This window comes from Cuculus canorus, chromosome 19, assembly GCF_017976375.1.
Source record: "Cuculus canorus isolate bCucCan1 chromosome 19, bCucCan1.pri, whole genome shotgun sequence".
Classification (NCBI taxonomy): Eukaryota; Metazoa; Chordata; class Aves; order Cuculiformes; family Cuculidae; genus Cuculus; species Cuculus canorus.
The window spans coordinates 1,997,204-2,011,453 of NC_071419.1; the positions used below are offsets into that span (position 1 = coordinate 1,997,204).

A 14,250-nucleotide genomic window follows, 5' to 3' on the forward strand; every position below is an offset into this window, starting at 1 on the left:
AGACGAGCAGGAGACCAGCATTGGCCTGGGGGGCAATAACATGAAAATAAGAAAATGTGTCTGGGCTGGAAATTTAGGCCCTGTAATCATTAACAGCAGGAGCACAGGCTGCAGCAGGGCTGAACCGGTCCATGATGGTTTGGGATCACTGGACCTTAGTGCTTCACAAACCGCATATGGCTCTGTGGTCGGCGCAGGGCACTCGGCGAGGCACCAGGTATTGATGGCACACAGAATCACAAGGTTGGAAAGGACCCATTGGATCATCGAGTCCAACCATTCCTAACACTCCCTAAACCATGTCCCTAAGCACTTCATCCACCCGTTCCTTAAACACCTCCAGGGAAGGCGACTCGACCACCTCCCAAACACACCAGCGTTTGGGCCAGTTCTGCCCAGGTGCCTGAAGAGGAACGGTGCCCCTTACACCCTCCTGGAGCCAGCTGTAAACACCCAGTCCTCCATCACACTGTATCTACTTTTAACATGTCTCACTGCTCTTCTTCCCATGAGAAGAATAATTTGCTTTTAGCAAGAAAACCCCGGAGCTCAGAGGCTTTGATGTGATTCTGGGGACAGCAGGGGGATTCGAGCCCTGGTCTGCGATGCTCTCTGCAATTCCATCCTCCCCTCCAGCAGACCCATCGCATGGCAGCATCTCTGCAGCAGCAGTGACAGAAGGATGGAGGGAGGGGGAAGTGACTCAGGTGTCCTGAAAACAGCCAGGCGGTTGCCAATTAGTCCAAATAACCCATCTGGCCCAGGGAAAGGCCATTTAGAGAGCGTTTAATCACTGCTGCAGGAAAGAAAGAAATCCATTGTGCGATGCCTTTGAAAAAATCCCTGCTCCCTCATCAAAATATCCTTCCCTCCAGGGACCTATTCAAGATTTTTATCCTGTACATTTATCATAGAGTTATTTGGTCAAAACATGAAGTAGCTTGTTGAAGTATTATGTTAAGTAGCACCGACTCTGTTTGCCTTTAGGCCTCATTTAGCAGAGAGCAAAAGCAGAATGAAGAAAACAAGCGCAGAAGCAAGCTCTTGTTTGCAAATCTTATTTTGCCAGGCAGAATTTTGCTTTGTGGCCACGGTCCCTCAGGGCCCTTCTCTTCAGAACCCTGATCCATAAAGTACAAATGGCCTTTGCATCAGACAAAATCAAGACGGCATCTATTGCACGAAAGCACCCCACACTGTGGCATTAGGTCCAGCCTTCCTCCCGTGCTCAGGGCACTCGCTCCAAGAACCACAAAGGCTGAGGTCAAAGCACAAGGTTAGACCATAGCTACAACCTGATCTTCTTAATCTTTCCCTGCATGTAGATAGCTTCACCCATGGGGCAGGTTTAAGTGTTTGTATTTTCATGGACCATTTGGTTTTGTTCCTGCCCCTGAAACGTGCCAGCTTGCTCTGGTGGAAGCCAGTGCATGCACTCCTGCTAGCTGCGCAGAGGGTCTGTGCTCCCCACCATGGGCAACCCCAGCTCCTGTGTCCTTGCTCATACCGTTCTTCCTCAGATTAAGGCACCTTCTCAGTAAGTAACTAATCCAATGTGCTCTCTGCCACTCTGGTTGCCATCTCAATTACCTTTTCTCAGACGTCAATAAAGCAGCAGCTTTGAGTTGTGGCTGATGGTTCTACACCAGAACTTAATTTGAAAGCCATTCTATTTCATCTCTGCTATGCTCTACAGCCAGTTACAGAATTGTTGAAAAAGCTGCTTTATTTCAAACCAGATAAAAGCTTTGCAGAGATCTCATGCACTGATATTTTAGCTAGTGAAATCAAATGCTTCAGTAATATAATGATAATACCGTTAAAGCCACTTTACTTTACAATTAAAAGGTACCTGCCTCATTTGCAAGATTTAGCATCAGACAAAAAGCGCTATCATGTTCTATTTAATACTAACATTTTAATTTAGCTTTTATGTTTAGCAGCTGCTTTTATTAGCCCTCAACTAAGCTCCAATCCATCATGATTCTCATGCAAAACAATATCAATATGCCTCACTAGTTCCACCCCCTCGCTGGAGAAGCCACCCAGTCTTCAGCGCTCCAAGGCAGGCATTAAAAGGTCACTGTTGCTTAGAGATGAGACATTTCACTGACTGATCCCTCCATCCAGCTATTATCAATCACAGCGAGCACATTCTGAACAGGGTATAACTGAAGCATCTACAATCACCAGTCACCTCTCAAAAACTAGGTCATAACATGTGGCTACTGGAAAAGCTCTAAGCTCTCTTCTGTTGCGGTGGCCTGTGCTCACAGCTAGACCAGTCCTCAGTCCTCATTGAGCTCGGAAAAGAAGATCATTATTGTGTGGCAAGAACTCCAGAGGTGATTTAGGGTTGGAGATGAGTGGGGTGGAAACCTACAAGAGGTTATAAGGCAGTGGGGCAGCTCCACAGCATGGTGAGATATGCCCAAGCAGTGAGCGGAAGGCTGGATTCTCCTGTAAGCTCAGAGGTGTTTATTTCTCTCCTCCCACTCAAGATGTACAAGTAGAGCATAGTCAGTTCACTGTAGCCACACCGCGCTGCCTAAAAACACTGCACACGATGCCACTGCATAAACATCTCATTAAAAGATTCTTCCTTTTGCATTATGATAATACAAAGAGCAGAAACTGGACAAAACAAGTCTGGGTTAATCTGAGAGATGGCAGACTCAGTTCTTCCAGAAAAGCAGCTTCCCATTTTTTTTAAAGCCATTTCTTCAGTTTATGAAAATCTAATTGTCTGTAAGGCAAAGCAGCCCAGGTGTGAAACTTAAGCCTGTCAAGGTGACCATGGACCTGACAACACCTGCGGAGAGGCCTAAGGAGCTGCACCTGCATCACACATCCTTCCAATTTCAGCTTTCCCTCTTCCTTGGGCCTCCATGGCAAGCGACCTCTGGGAGATACAGTCCCAGCTGGCATTTTGGCTAATTAGGGCTACAGGGCATACTAGGAAAGGGGAGAGGCTATAAATCTCAGTGGGAGGGTGAGAAACCCTTCCTAGAGGTGGGATGAGTTGGGACTGGGAAGCTGCAGCTCTCCTTGTTTCAAGAGGAGACCGACCCTGCAGTGCTGTGGTCGCTCATTTTACCTGGAGAAACGGATTCTTGCCAGACCTTCTGCCAGAGGGCTCATCTCTTTCCTCAGCACCCTGGCAGCGCCCATGCTGCTGAAAGGTAAGACCCGTGATGTGGCTGTCACCTCCTAGTTGGCTTCCTCTCCCAGGGGCGTCTCTGTCAGATTTGCTGTCATCTTACAGACAAGCAAACAGGCTGTGGAAACCAAACTCGGGTGCTGTTTGCAGCGTGGAACAGTGAGATGCTCTTCAGGGGAGCAGGGCACTGAACAGCAGTAGCTTCAGTACCGCCTGCCCTTGTTAAACCAACTACAGAGTCCTCTGGCGTAGGATTCGGAACCTGCTAAGAGGGCTGGATAGTGAAGGCTCCAGCAAAGGAGTAAATAGGAAGGGATGAGAAATCTGCCATATGAAAACACGGTAACGTGTGTATCTGGTCTCTACCTCTGCAGAGCAGCTGCCTAGATGGCAATTAGAACATTCAGGTCTAAGAGCCTCTCTCTCTCCACACCTAAATCCGCTCTTCTTGGGTAAGAGGAGGCAAGAAGCTTCCGGGCAAGGCTCAGGTAGGAACCTGGAATGTGCTGCAGGACTCCTGTGCCTCCCAGGAAGCCCAGCCTGATCCCTACCCCAGTGCAGGAGACTCTGCAACAAATAGAGGAAAACAAACTAATGAGGTATTAGGGCTAAACTTAGCTGCAATTAACATTTAATTACCCTCCTGAAAACATTTGCTGTATTTTACCAGGGCTTAGAAAGGTAAGACCAATTAGCTTAATCTTGTGTGTTAGAAACCTTAAAGTGCCTCAGATGCCTGTGTGGAGGGGACCCCGGGAGGAACTGGTGTTTGTGTAGTGCCTGGAGCGGAGCAGCCCTGCAGGTGGGCTGAGTAACGGGACTGAGCCCTGCCTGGGCACCAGTGCCGGGGGAAGAGAAGGGCCCTGTGGCAGGGATGCTTTGAGCCAAAGTCACCCTCTCATGCCAATCTCGGCTTTCTTAACCTGCTTGTCTGAGAGACTGTTCTCTATGCCTGTGGCCTCCTAAATAAAGCAGAGAGGAGGTAAGGTGGCAAGTAAAGGTGTGTGCTGGACAGGGAGACACAAGTACAGCGAGACCTGGTGAGCAGGCACAGGACAGAAAGCCATCCGTGATCACCTATAAATCTCCTTCCAAGTGAAGCCTGTAGTGCTAGTTGCTCAGTTAGGGATTTTTGTGGGCAGACTTGTAGGTGCTGCTAAGGATTGACTGGAGTCTGATCATATGCTCCCTGTGTGAAGCCGTGTGAGCCTTTCTTACACCTCTGCTTTGGAGAAGAGCCAAAATTGACAGCGGACTTCTTCTGTAAAAGGTATCAGAGCATGTTTGTACACGCTAGTATATTCTGGGTTTGGATACAAACCTGATGCTCTCTCCTGGAGGCTATAGTCTCTGTATCGCTGTAAGCAACCCTGGCACGGTTCTGCAGAGAAGCAGGGTGGCTGTCCTAGAAAAAGAACTGGTGTCTTGGAGCATTCTTTGGGGTAGATATGTTACCTTTTTAGTATGGAGGAGAAGGAGAAAGGTATGGCGTTGTGGAAGCTTGTCTCTCTGAAGTCCTCCCCTCATCTTCCCACAAGGTCTGCTCTCTGGCTGTATGCTTGTCAGTATAAAAGTCGATTCGACCCATGACCACAGCATGAGACTGTCTTCTACAGTACTAATCCTCACATGATCCACTGAATGTCATTCTCAGATGACAATAAACGCCTTGGGTGAACTGACATGGCCCAACTCTCCTGTCTGTAGAGCATCTAGTAAATGGGACCTGGTTACAAACAGTAAATCTGTCTACCAACCGTGCTGGCAGTTTGGAGCAAACACGAGATGTTTGTGTTCTATACTCTAACCATGTCAGAACTGTCATCTGTTTTTCCTGCACTTCCTTGTACATGAAAGGAAGGTTCTCAGAATGCTGTGCACTAGAGGTTCATACCAGCAATCTGAAGACTGCTGGAATATTTTGAGATGCTGGGATTGTTTTCTTTCACAGCCCAGGGTTGTCATTAGCTCAGAATTTGGATGCTTTTCCAAAGAGGCTGAAAGGAAAAGCCCTCCAGGAGCTGCAGTAGAACAAACTCCCATCCAACAACAACAGATCCTGGCGTGCAGCTACCGAGGTCTGCACCAGGGCAAGCGCTCCAGCAGACCAAAACCCTTCATTACAGTGGGAGAGGCTGCACAGATGAACCAAGAAAAACCCAGCAGCTGGCAGTTCAGTTTCCATCTTTCTTTAGTACTGATTGCAACTCCAGTTCAGATTAACATGAAGCTGGCAGGAAAGCTCAGCTCCAAGCATAACAACTCCGTGAAGGCTTATAGTTAAAATAGTTCAGAGGAATCTATGCATGGTAATTTTGGTGAATTTGTCTTCTGTAGGAAGAAGGCTTGGGAAAACTGAAGGGATTGTGTTCTAGAAGAATCTTGTGAACAAGGCTATTAAACATTGGTACCACCAAAGTCTGCCACAGTAATAAATTAAAGAGAGATGGCTGAAGGCTGTCACTGCCCTTTGCCAGCTCTCCACCTGGCTGCTCTTCTGTAGCAAGGGTAGATAAGTGACACCTGTGTTTGCTCCTGAACCACTGCAATTTACAGCCTGGCATGGCGTTGATTGCAGGCTGCTGTATGAAGCCAGCCCAGCTATTGGCCTGGGAGCTGCTGGGCTGCAGGAAAGGCAGGATCTGTGTTGCTGGCCCTGCCACCTCCGCTTCACAGCGTTGCACTGTAGGACTGTAACTTACTCGTCCTGATTTAAATGGGTGTTATGTCGCACTTCAGCGCTACCAGCTGATATTTGGCAGTGAGTATGACTTCTACTGTTGCTAGATTGCACCTCCTCACTAGAATCCCATGTGGAGAAACTGCAAAATGTTGAGACTTTGCTTAAGAGCATGGATGCAGCAAGAACGATCAGGGTAAGAGGGAGGCTGAAGTGAGAAACTGTTTCTCATGCCAAGGAGAACTCAGGCATTTTTTTGATGTACCCTGTGTCAAGATTTATAAATGTTCTGTTTCTCTGGCGCACTGGCCTCTAGGGGAAAAAGACTTCTCAATTAAATTAAGCCTAAGAAATGTGGAGGTAACAGAAGAAACACATTAGTCTGGATGGCTGCCTCCTGTTTGTTCACCCTGGTGCTTGGATGGGCACAGCCCCAGTTGGCTGTTCCCTTATGAAATTATTAAACAATCCAACATCTGGCTCCTTTCTGTGTGTTAATACCCGCTTAGGTCCAAGCTAGACCTTCCAAACAGACCTGAAATTTCTAGGCTTCATAGAATCTTAAGTGCAAATTCCAGGGAAATGGATTGTGTGCCTTAAAGGCAATTAAATGGAGTGACTCGGGGAATTGCTGGCAGCAGGCTGTCTGTGGGGATGACAAGCTTTGACACTTACTCCTACCATGTCCTTGTACAATTTGCCACTCAAAATAGCAGCACTTCACCAGGGCTGCTTGACTGGCTGTGAGGTGCTGGACTGAGGGAAGCGTTGTTCTGGGAAGCTAACGGCTGACTTTCTCCTCCCGTCAGTGCTAGCTCTGTGGAAGCTGGATAATGGATGCAGGGCAAGTTGGGATGTTAACCCTTCACGTAAAGCCATCCATGCCCTGGTCTCCGAGGGCAAGATTTCCCAAGCAACGTCAGGAGCTTCAAGGAAATATTTTGTGTTTTACTGAACTCATCTTTAACCCTAGCCCCATACACATCTTTAGCAAACCTTTCCTGCTACTGTTTCAGTGTTGGTGGCTCCACAACATCTTTCACCTTTACTTCTGTGAGAGCCTTCACCTGGTTAAGTGGAGAATTTGGCTACTCAGTTGTTCACCAACAGGCAGCCAGCCAGGAGTAGTGTGTCTAGGGAAAGGGTGATGCTGCTGAACCAGGGAGCTGTTTGGGCCCTCCCAAAGGACTTTCACCTTCTTCATATTAGCTGCCAGTTGACTTCTGCAGGAAGAAAAATCTTCTATTGTACATAAGCTCCCTAAGATGGTGAGAAGGCTCAAATATCTGCAGATGAATCCACTTCAGCAGCCAGCCAGCTCCACCAGAACACTGACTCTGAAGGCAGAGGCTTCAGCAGGTGCTGCCAGGCACCCAGACCTGGATGGCCTTGGGCAGCAGGAGACAGCGATGCGGCATGCCGCTTCGCCCTGGGAGGTGGAGGAAAGCCTCCCTGCACTGGGTGCTTGGAGCTGCACATTGAATTGGACTCAAACAGCAACTTGACGTGCCTGTCGGAGCACAATGTACTTAGCTAAGTAGCAAACTAATTTCATCACCTCCCCTGCCAGGGCAAGAGGAGGTAGAGGGATTAGTTTGAACTCTGATGATCATATAATAACATGGCAGCTGTATGCAGCTAATAATCCACCAGGAGGATTAGACAACTTAAAGTTGTCTAGCTCTGCATAATGGGAAGCTCAGAGCAGCAGCTTCCCAGTTCTATCTATTGCGTTTGCATTCCCTCCAGTGGAAGCATAGAACACAATGAGACATGGTTTTCCAGTCTGTTATGAAACAGGAATCTAATGTGTGACTAATGGAGTATTGCTAGCAATTCTACAAGCATCCATTCAGCCAGGAACAGGGATTTAAGCTTTACTGTGAGAGTGCATCTTAAGTGCCTGCTGCAAAAGAGCAGATCGCAATTTTAACAGACTGATGTTAAAACATGTCATTTGAGGCTTTCTGGGAGTAATGTCCTATAGCCTGTGTGCTCTGCGTGTCCTGATGTCTGCAAGCAGCCTGCTCCGCTAATGTATGGAGAATACTCTGGCACAGTGCATAGGCAACTGCAAAAGAGCCCAGTACAAAGCACAGGACGGTCAGATGCCAAGGAGCAGACTTAGCAACTGGACTTGCTGTTCTTCTTACCACCCTCTCTCTCCCCACGCTCTGGCCATTTTTAAGTGCTAGGTAGCTTAAGGTTTTTTTCCCTGGGGCAAGCGCTTTTAATCATAGACTGGAAACCAGAATCAAACACTGGAGGAAGGCAGTTTCAGAGCTTGTATCAATTTACTAATGAATAACTAGAGTAACCGGCTCTGTCAGAGCCTGGGAAGTAGAGCTGTGACTCCTCATCCTCCTCCTCGCTCCCCACCTGGAGCAGCAGAAGCAATGAGTAACAGCCTGCCTGTGCTGTGGGCTGCCCTGCGCTGCGCTGGCGCCGACTGCTCCACTGATGGCTCACACCGCCTCCTCCCACGGCGCAGGGCAGAGACAGCAGCATAGGAAACGTTGTGCTGGAGCTTGTGCTGTGTGACTTTTCAGCTCCAGTGGACAATTCCAGTGGAACACTGGAGTGCACATGGGATGAAAGCTTCAGCACAATGTGCCCCTGCCAACGCCTGGCAGGGCCGCAGGACCTCTCTCACTCTTGCAGTGCGAACAGGCACTACCGCTCACAATAAGATGGTAGCAAAATACTAGTTTCCACCAATAGCTCCTTCCAGTGTTTCCTCCCAGTTACAACTGGTGCTGCTGAGACTCCATGGGAAAAAGCACCAGTACAGACAAGGCCTCTGCATGCAAATGAACGCTACATAAATAACCCCAATCTTCCCTCAGTTCCTAGGTTGTGTACTCTATGCACTAGAATTCTCTTCAAAAACCTCCCAGTTCATTCTTTATGCTCTAATTAAGGATCAGTGCCAATTAACTATCTTCAATAGAGGAGCATCTTCCGCTCAGGAGCCAGGAAGTGTCTGAATAAGATCCTGCTGTACAATATGCACATGAAAAGGGAAGCCCTCCCTTTTTGGAAAGGGCTTCCAAGATTAAAAACCCAGTATAGAATACAGGATGCCTACTTTAAAAATATTGTGTGATAGAATTAACTGATGGCATCCACAAACGCAGAGTGGTTACTTATACGCTTTGTGTAGCACTCAAGCGAGCTCTTGCACTGCCAAGGCTCTGAGCTGGGTACCTCTGCGAAAACAGAGTGCACTGCTTTCTAGGAAATGACATTAAAATACTGTCTGCTTTTACTTGCATGGGTGATATCCAGTCAAAAATCAGCAGAAGTGCAGTGTCAAATCTGATGCCAAATAATGATTCTGATAAAAAATTACCAAGTTACGCCAGCATCTAAACTACCCCAGTAGCCCTCACTTATTGCCTTTGCTTCACCTGTTGCACAAATAACCAGGCATTTTAGCTTGCTGCTGCACCATGTTCCGAGCTAGAGCCGTGCTAACAGAGCAGGCAAAGGCAGGGCAATGTAATTTCGGAGCTTGGCTGGAGATGAATACATCAGCTCCCTAGCCAGTTACAGGCTAAGTTTAAGAAGCGCTATTCTAAATGAAAATTAGATGGTTAAACACTGCGGGAGGGAGGGGGGGAAATAGGATAATCCCTTCAAAGCTTTAAAAGGGAGATTCTCAGACCAGTTTCAGCTGATGTGAGACATATGAACAGCCTCGGAATTAAATGGCAAAACTCCAGCCAGGCACAACAGCTGCTCTGCCTTTTGGGGTAGAGACACTTGAACTGGTAGTACACGAAGCAGATGTAAGCTGCCCATCCAGCTACTCGTAGCTAAATGTGGTGACCATTCACAGGCTGTCCTGAAGAATAAAGGACTAGAGGAGGAAGAGCACACATGTGATGATAGGAAACAGGAACTGTAGAACTGTACTGGAGGATGGGGGAAAGCAGCAAATTATTCCACGAGCAGCAGAATCCACAAAGCCTCATCTGATGGGATTTATATCCATAACATCTGCCAGGCCACCGATGTTTAATAACAACATATTTGGAACTGTCAATGAGTTTGGGTGCTTTTGTGAAGCGGACTGTGTACATCTCATTTTTCATACACATAAAAATCCAGACGGGCTAAATCAGTCTCCTAGGCTCAAGAAGAATCCCCATACCTGCATAGCAGACATCAGGGTTTCCTGTCTGAGTTCTGCTAAGAGCAAAGAGCAGAGGATGGGTCTATCCTAATATGCCTCAAGAATTTCTGGAGAAGCCTGTTACAGCCCTGATTGTGCTGAGATTTCAGAGCCTGATAGGAAAGGTGAGGGGGAATGCAAACCAAGTCACTCCAGGGAATGTAACCTTCTATGCTATGTGGGGTTTGACTCTTTTGAACTTACCCGGATCCTTCTCATGGCTGCCACAATCTCCACGCGGCTGTTGGGCCTGGGTACATCCAAGCTGCCGATGTACTGAAAGACAGAACAGTGAGATAGCTCTAAAGTCATGCATGAGTTAATGGTGTAGGTTTCTATAAAACTATCAGCTTCTCATTCATTTAGTCCTTGTTTAGTTAGACTTGCTTGACTCAGAATATGACGGGAACATCTGTTGTGGGCAATATTACCAAAGCCAGGGGGAAGTGTGTGGACTTCTAAAGTTTGCTGTGAGCCTCTGACCTCATTCAGATTCTGGATGTGCCCTTCCTGGTGCTTTGCAGGGCAATGTCTATTGTTAATCAAGTCATGATGCTATGGGTCTGAAAATGGGACTGTCCATCCTTTGTCACTCCTGACTACACCTCCTTTTAAAAGACTCGAAGCTAAAAGCTGGAACATAACAGCTGGAAATTTGCCAGGATGCGCAACAGCTAGCTTTCCTGGAAAAGGCTCATGATTCTGGCCTAACTTTTCAGTCTGGACAATCTTCCCCCTGGACACCGTTGTCCTTGCTTGGTTGGACCAGCTCAGCTGTCTGCAGGATCCTGGTGAACTCACTAAAACTGTCAAACTAAATGTGCCATACGGCAGCTGTTTTGAGCTGCCCTTACGGGAGCTGCAGTCCTAAACAAGCTGCCAGGCTGAGCTGCGATAGCGGCTGCCTTGGCGTTGGGTGTGTGTGTTTTGGTGTAAGCATCGCTGCCAGCAGGGCCCATCGCTCTGGGCTGAGAGGCAGGCGGACACGGATCCCAGCACCTCTGCCGCTTCACCACACCTCCAGCTTTCTGCGAGGCGGCTGCCTGTTCTCTCGCATGCAGTGTCAGTGCTGTGCCAGTTCTCAGGGAAGACCTGCAGGCAGACAACTTCCTGCTGCCGGTGGTTTTCCCTCCTGTGTGCTGCTCCCTGTGCCGCTCTTCCTTGTGCTGGGCTGTAATGCTTGTGTGCCCAAAGAGCACGGCGGTACCTGCAATAGCACGCATGGCACAAATGCACAGGAGCAATGCCTGCATCACTGGAGGAGGCACAAAGCTGCCAGCTCAGTGTTGGGAGTGTGGGAAACATGCAGTGTCCTGGACAGTCACCTGGCTCGGGGAGCAAAAAGGCATTAATATTATGAAGTGGTATGGCTCACAGCTCTGTGGAAAGTCTTGCATGTCAAGGGCACGCTGGTGAGGGCGAGAAAAACGCCATCTGAGTGCTGGTGAGTGGCCTGATGAGCAATGCCAGGGCTGGCACTGGGTGCGGCTGTGGCTTGGACAGCTGAGCACAGCATGCCTGACGCAGCGCTGGTGGGTTCCTGTCAGGATCTGTCCACTCCTTTGGTGTCACACAGCCCATCTCTGCATGGCTGTCACAGGCAGGTTAATGGCAGGGGCAGAGGGTAGTTTACAAAGCTTAGTCCCCCTCAAAAGCATTTGATTCCTGAATTGTGTCTGTTTTTTGAGTGTGTGGTTTCAAGTTGTAGAGGTTATTTGGAAGTTGTTCCCCTGTGGAGAGGGGAGGAGGAGAAGGGGCAGCTAATCAGGAGGCCCCTGCAAACGTTCAGGGTGATAATACACATACAAACAGAAAATACTTCCCCAAGAGCAGCCTCATCGCTATCACTGTTGCTGGCGTAGTTCTGGTTTTATTTCTCTACTGTATGGCTTGCAGTGGGTTTTATGTTTGAAAAACTTAATAGGGCTTTCAAAGATGAGTTCTCCTGGCTCGGTATTTACTGCTCTTCTGCCTGCTTTAAAATAAACATCGCAAGCAATCTGAAAGGTCATCTGGCTTTTCTCATGCTTCTGTAAATGCTTTGGCAAAATGGCATTTTTAAGAGCAGTTGGGTTCAGTTATAGCCTTTGGTAAACCACAGGAGAGTCAAAGCACTTGGATCATGAAAGCTTGAGGGCAGCAGGGACGGGAGTGACAGAGCCAGGATTTCCCTCTGCCTTGGTCGTGAGGGCGTATCCATATCGCTCCAGACCTGAGGTCTCTCTGGTTCGCAGGCATCTCCTTCCCCATTCTGCGGTGGCTGTCAGTACAGTCACAGGTAATCCAGATTAACTCAGTGCAGCCGGCTGGCAGTTTCTCTGTGAACAACAGAGCTGCTGTGGGTAAGAGGCCATGCTACCAAAGATAAACTGATAGGTGCGGGCAAGAGGAGATGCAAGGGCTGAAGCACCTCCTGTTCAAGGTCAGGCAGGGAGAGCTGGGGTTGCTCAGCTTGGAGAAGAGAAGGCTGCGGGGAGACCTCAGAGCAGCTTCCAGTGCTGAAAGGAGCTCCAGGAAAGCTGGGAAGGGGCTCTTGATCAGGGAGGGCAGGGACAGGATAAGGGGAACAGATTGAAGCTGAAAGAGGGGAGATTGAGATAAGATATTAGGAAGGAATGTTTTGCTGTGAGGGTGGGGAGGCCCTGGCCCAGGCTGCCCAGGGCAGTGGTGGCTGCCCCATCCCTGGAGGGGATCGAGGCCAGGCTGGATGGGGATTGGATCAACTGGATCCAGTGGGAGGCGTCCCTGACTGTGGCAGGGGGTGGAACTGGATGGGCTTTGAGGTCCCTTCCAACCCAAACCATTCCATGATTCTATGCTCTCATGTCAAGCCCTGCCCGCTCGCATAGCTCTGCACAAACAGCCACCTCTCCACAAGCAGCTCCCAGCACTGACCTCCTGAAGCTTGTCCCTGAAGATTATAAGGCAAATAAGACAGTTTGGTATGCGGAGATTAGAGACTAAACATGGTCAGTCAGATTGCCTGGTGCAAGGCACCTGGCAGCCACTTGCAGCCTTGTCATTGTCAGCGTTGCAGTTGAGTGATGTGCCCACAATGAGTGTCCTAACTGGAAGAGACAGACGCAAGAACAGAATTGAGCAAGCATATTACTAAGGTAATGCAAGCCCCATCTCAGACCCACACATCTCACAGCCTTAGCTGCTCTCTGAACAGCTCTGGATGCCTGAAGCCATCAACCTGAAGAGCCCATTTCACTCAGTTAAAGGTACAGTTGCTTCACATCTTTTAAAAATCAAAATAAGGATTTTTCTCCTCCTCAGCACAGTCTGTGGCACAGCAAATGTTAATTTAAAGAAAAGTAAAGATTGTTTTTCACTCCTAAGGAAGAGAGATTTTAAAAAGACATGATTAACTGTCTATTCAGATCCATCCTATATCCTGCTTAAATCTTACAGCGGTTTTAGCAGGAAAACCAAATTGCACAAAATCCGCATTTCAAAGCTTTATTTGAATATATATGCCCCTTCTTTCCAACTCGGGAGACAGCAGGCGTGAATTTCATTTCTAATCTGTGTTAGGCCACCTGCAAAGTGGGGAAGGGAACCCTAGAGTTGCTCCAGCAAAATGCAGTTCTTGTCAGCTGAATTATAAACCCGCTCCCCGCGCTGCCTACAGAATGTCAATTCCAATGGAGTCACTTCTGCGAGTGATGCTGCGCTGCCAGGCTGCTCCTCCTGATCAATATGAGATCTCTGACAATATCGGTATTTCTTTGATACCTGAAGACTGAAAGTGTTTAAACGAGGACCTGCCTGCCCAACTTTTCATACAGGGAACAGGTCAGATGGAATAAGGAACTAATATCAAAGAATCATGAATGATTTGAGTGGGAAGCGACCTTAAAGATCATCCAGTTCCAATTCCCGGCCATGGGCAGGGACACCTCCCACCGGATCAGGTTGGATGGGTGCTTTGAGCAACCTCATCCAAACATCCAACCTCAAAGCCTCATCCAAGCAGCACCTAAGTCTGCTGGCTTCCAAGGGGTACAGAGCTGTTGCTTCACTGTGACAGGAACGAGGTCCTGTCCGATGGGGACAGGATGGGCGCCAGAGCAAGGATGCACACGTGCACCTGGCACAGGCAGCGTCCACAGCAAGGGCTTCCCAGATCAGTTCTCAAATGCAGTGCACAAGGAGGATTCTAAGGATTAAACAGCTGGAAAAAAATACTGGGAGAAGAGCAAGAACCTGTTTGATTGTGATAATTAA

The 14,250-nt window shown here is 48.3% G+C and overlaps 1 protein-coding gene across 3 annotated transcripts in view; it reads right to left on the reverse strand.

The window, feature by feature from the left end:
* LOC104066964 (carboxyl-terminal PDZ ligand of neuronal nitric oxide synthase protein) overlaps positions 1-14,250 on the reverse strand; it is a 35,511-nt gene that overhangs the window by 20,127 nt on the left and 1,134 nt on the right. For 2 of the 3 annotated variants that reach the window (XM_054084483.1, XM_054084481.1), the window contains exon 2: positions 10,222-10,293. In XM_054084483.1, coding sequence (XP_053940458.1) covers positions 10,222-10,293 — 72 coding nt within the window. Of the gene's footprint in view, positions 1-10,221; positions 10,294-12,229; positions 12,336-14,250 lie in introns of all 3 variants that reach the window. The other variant, XM_054084482.1, reaches the window with a different exon arrangement.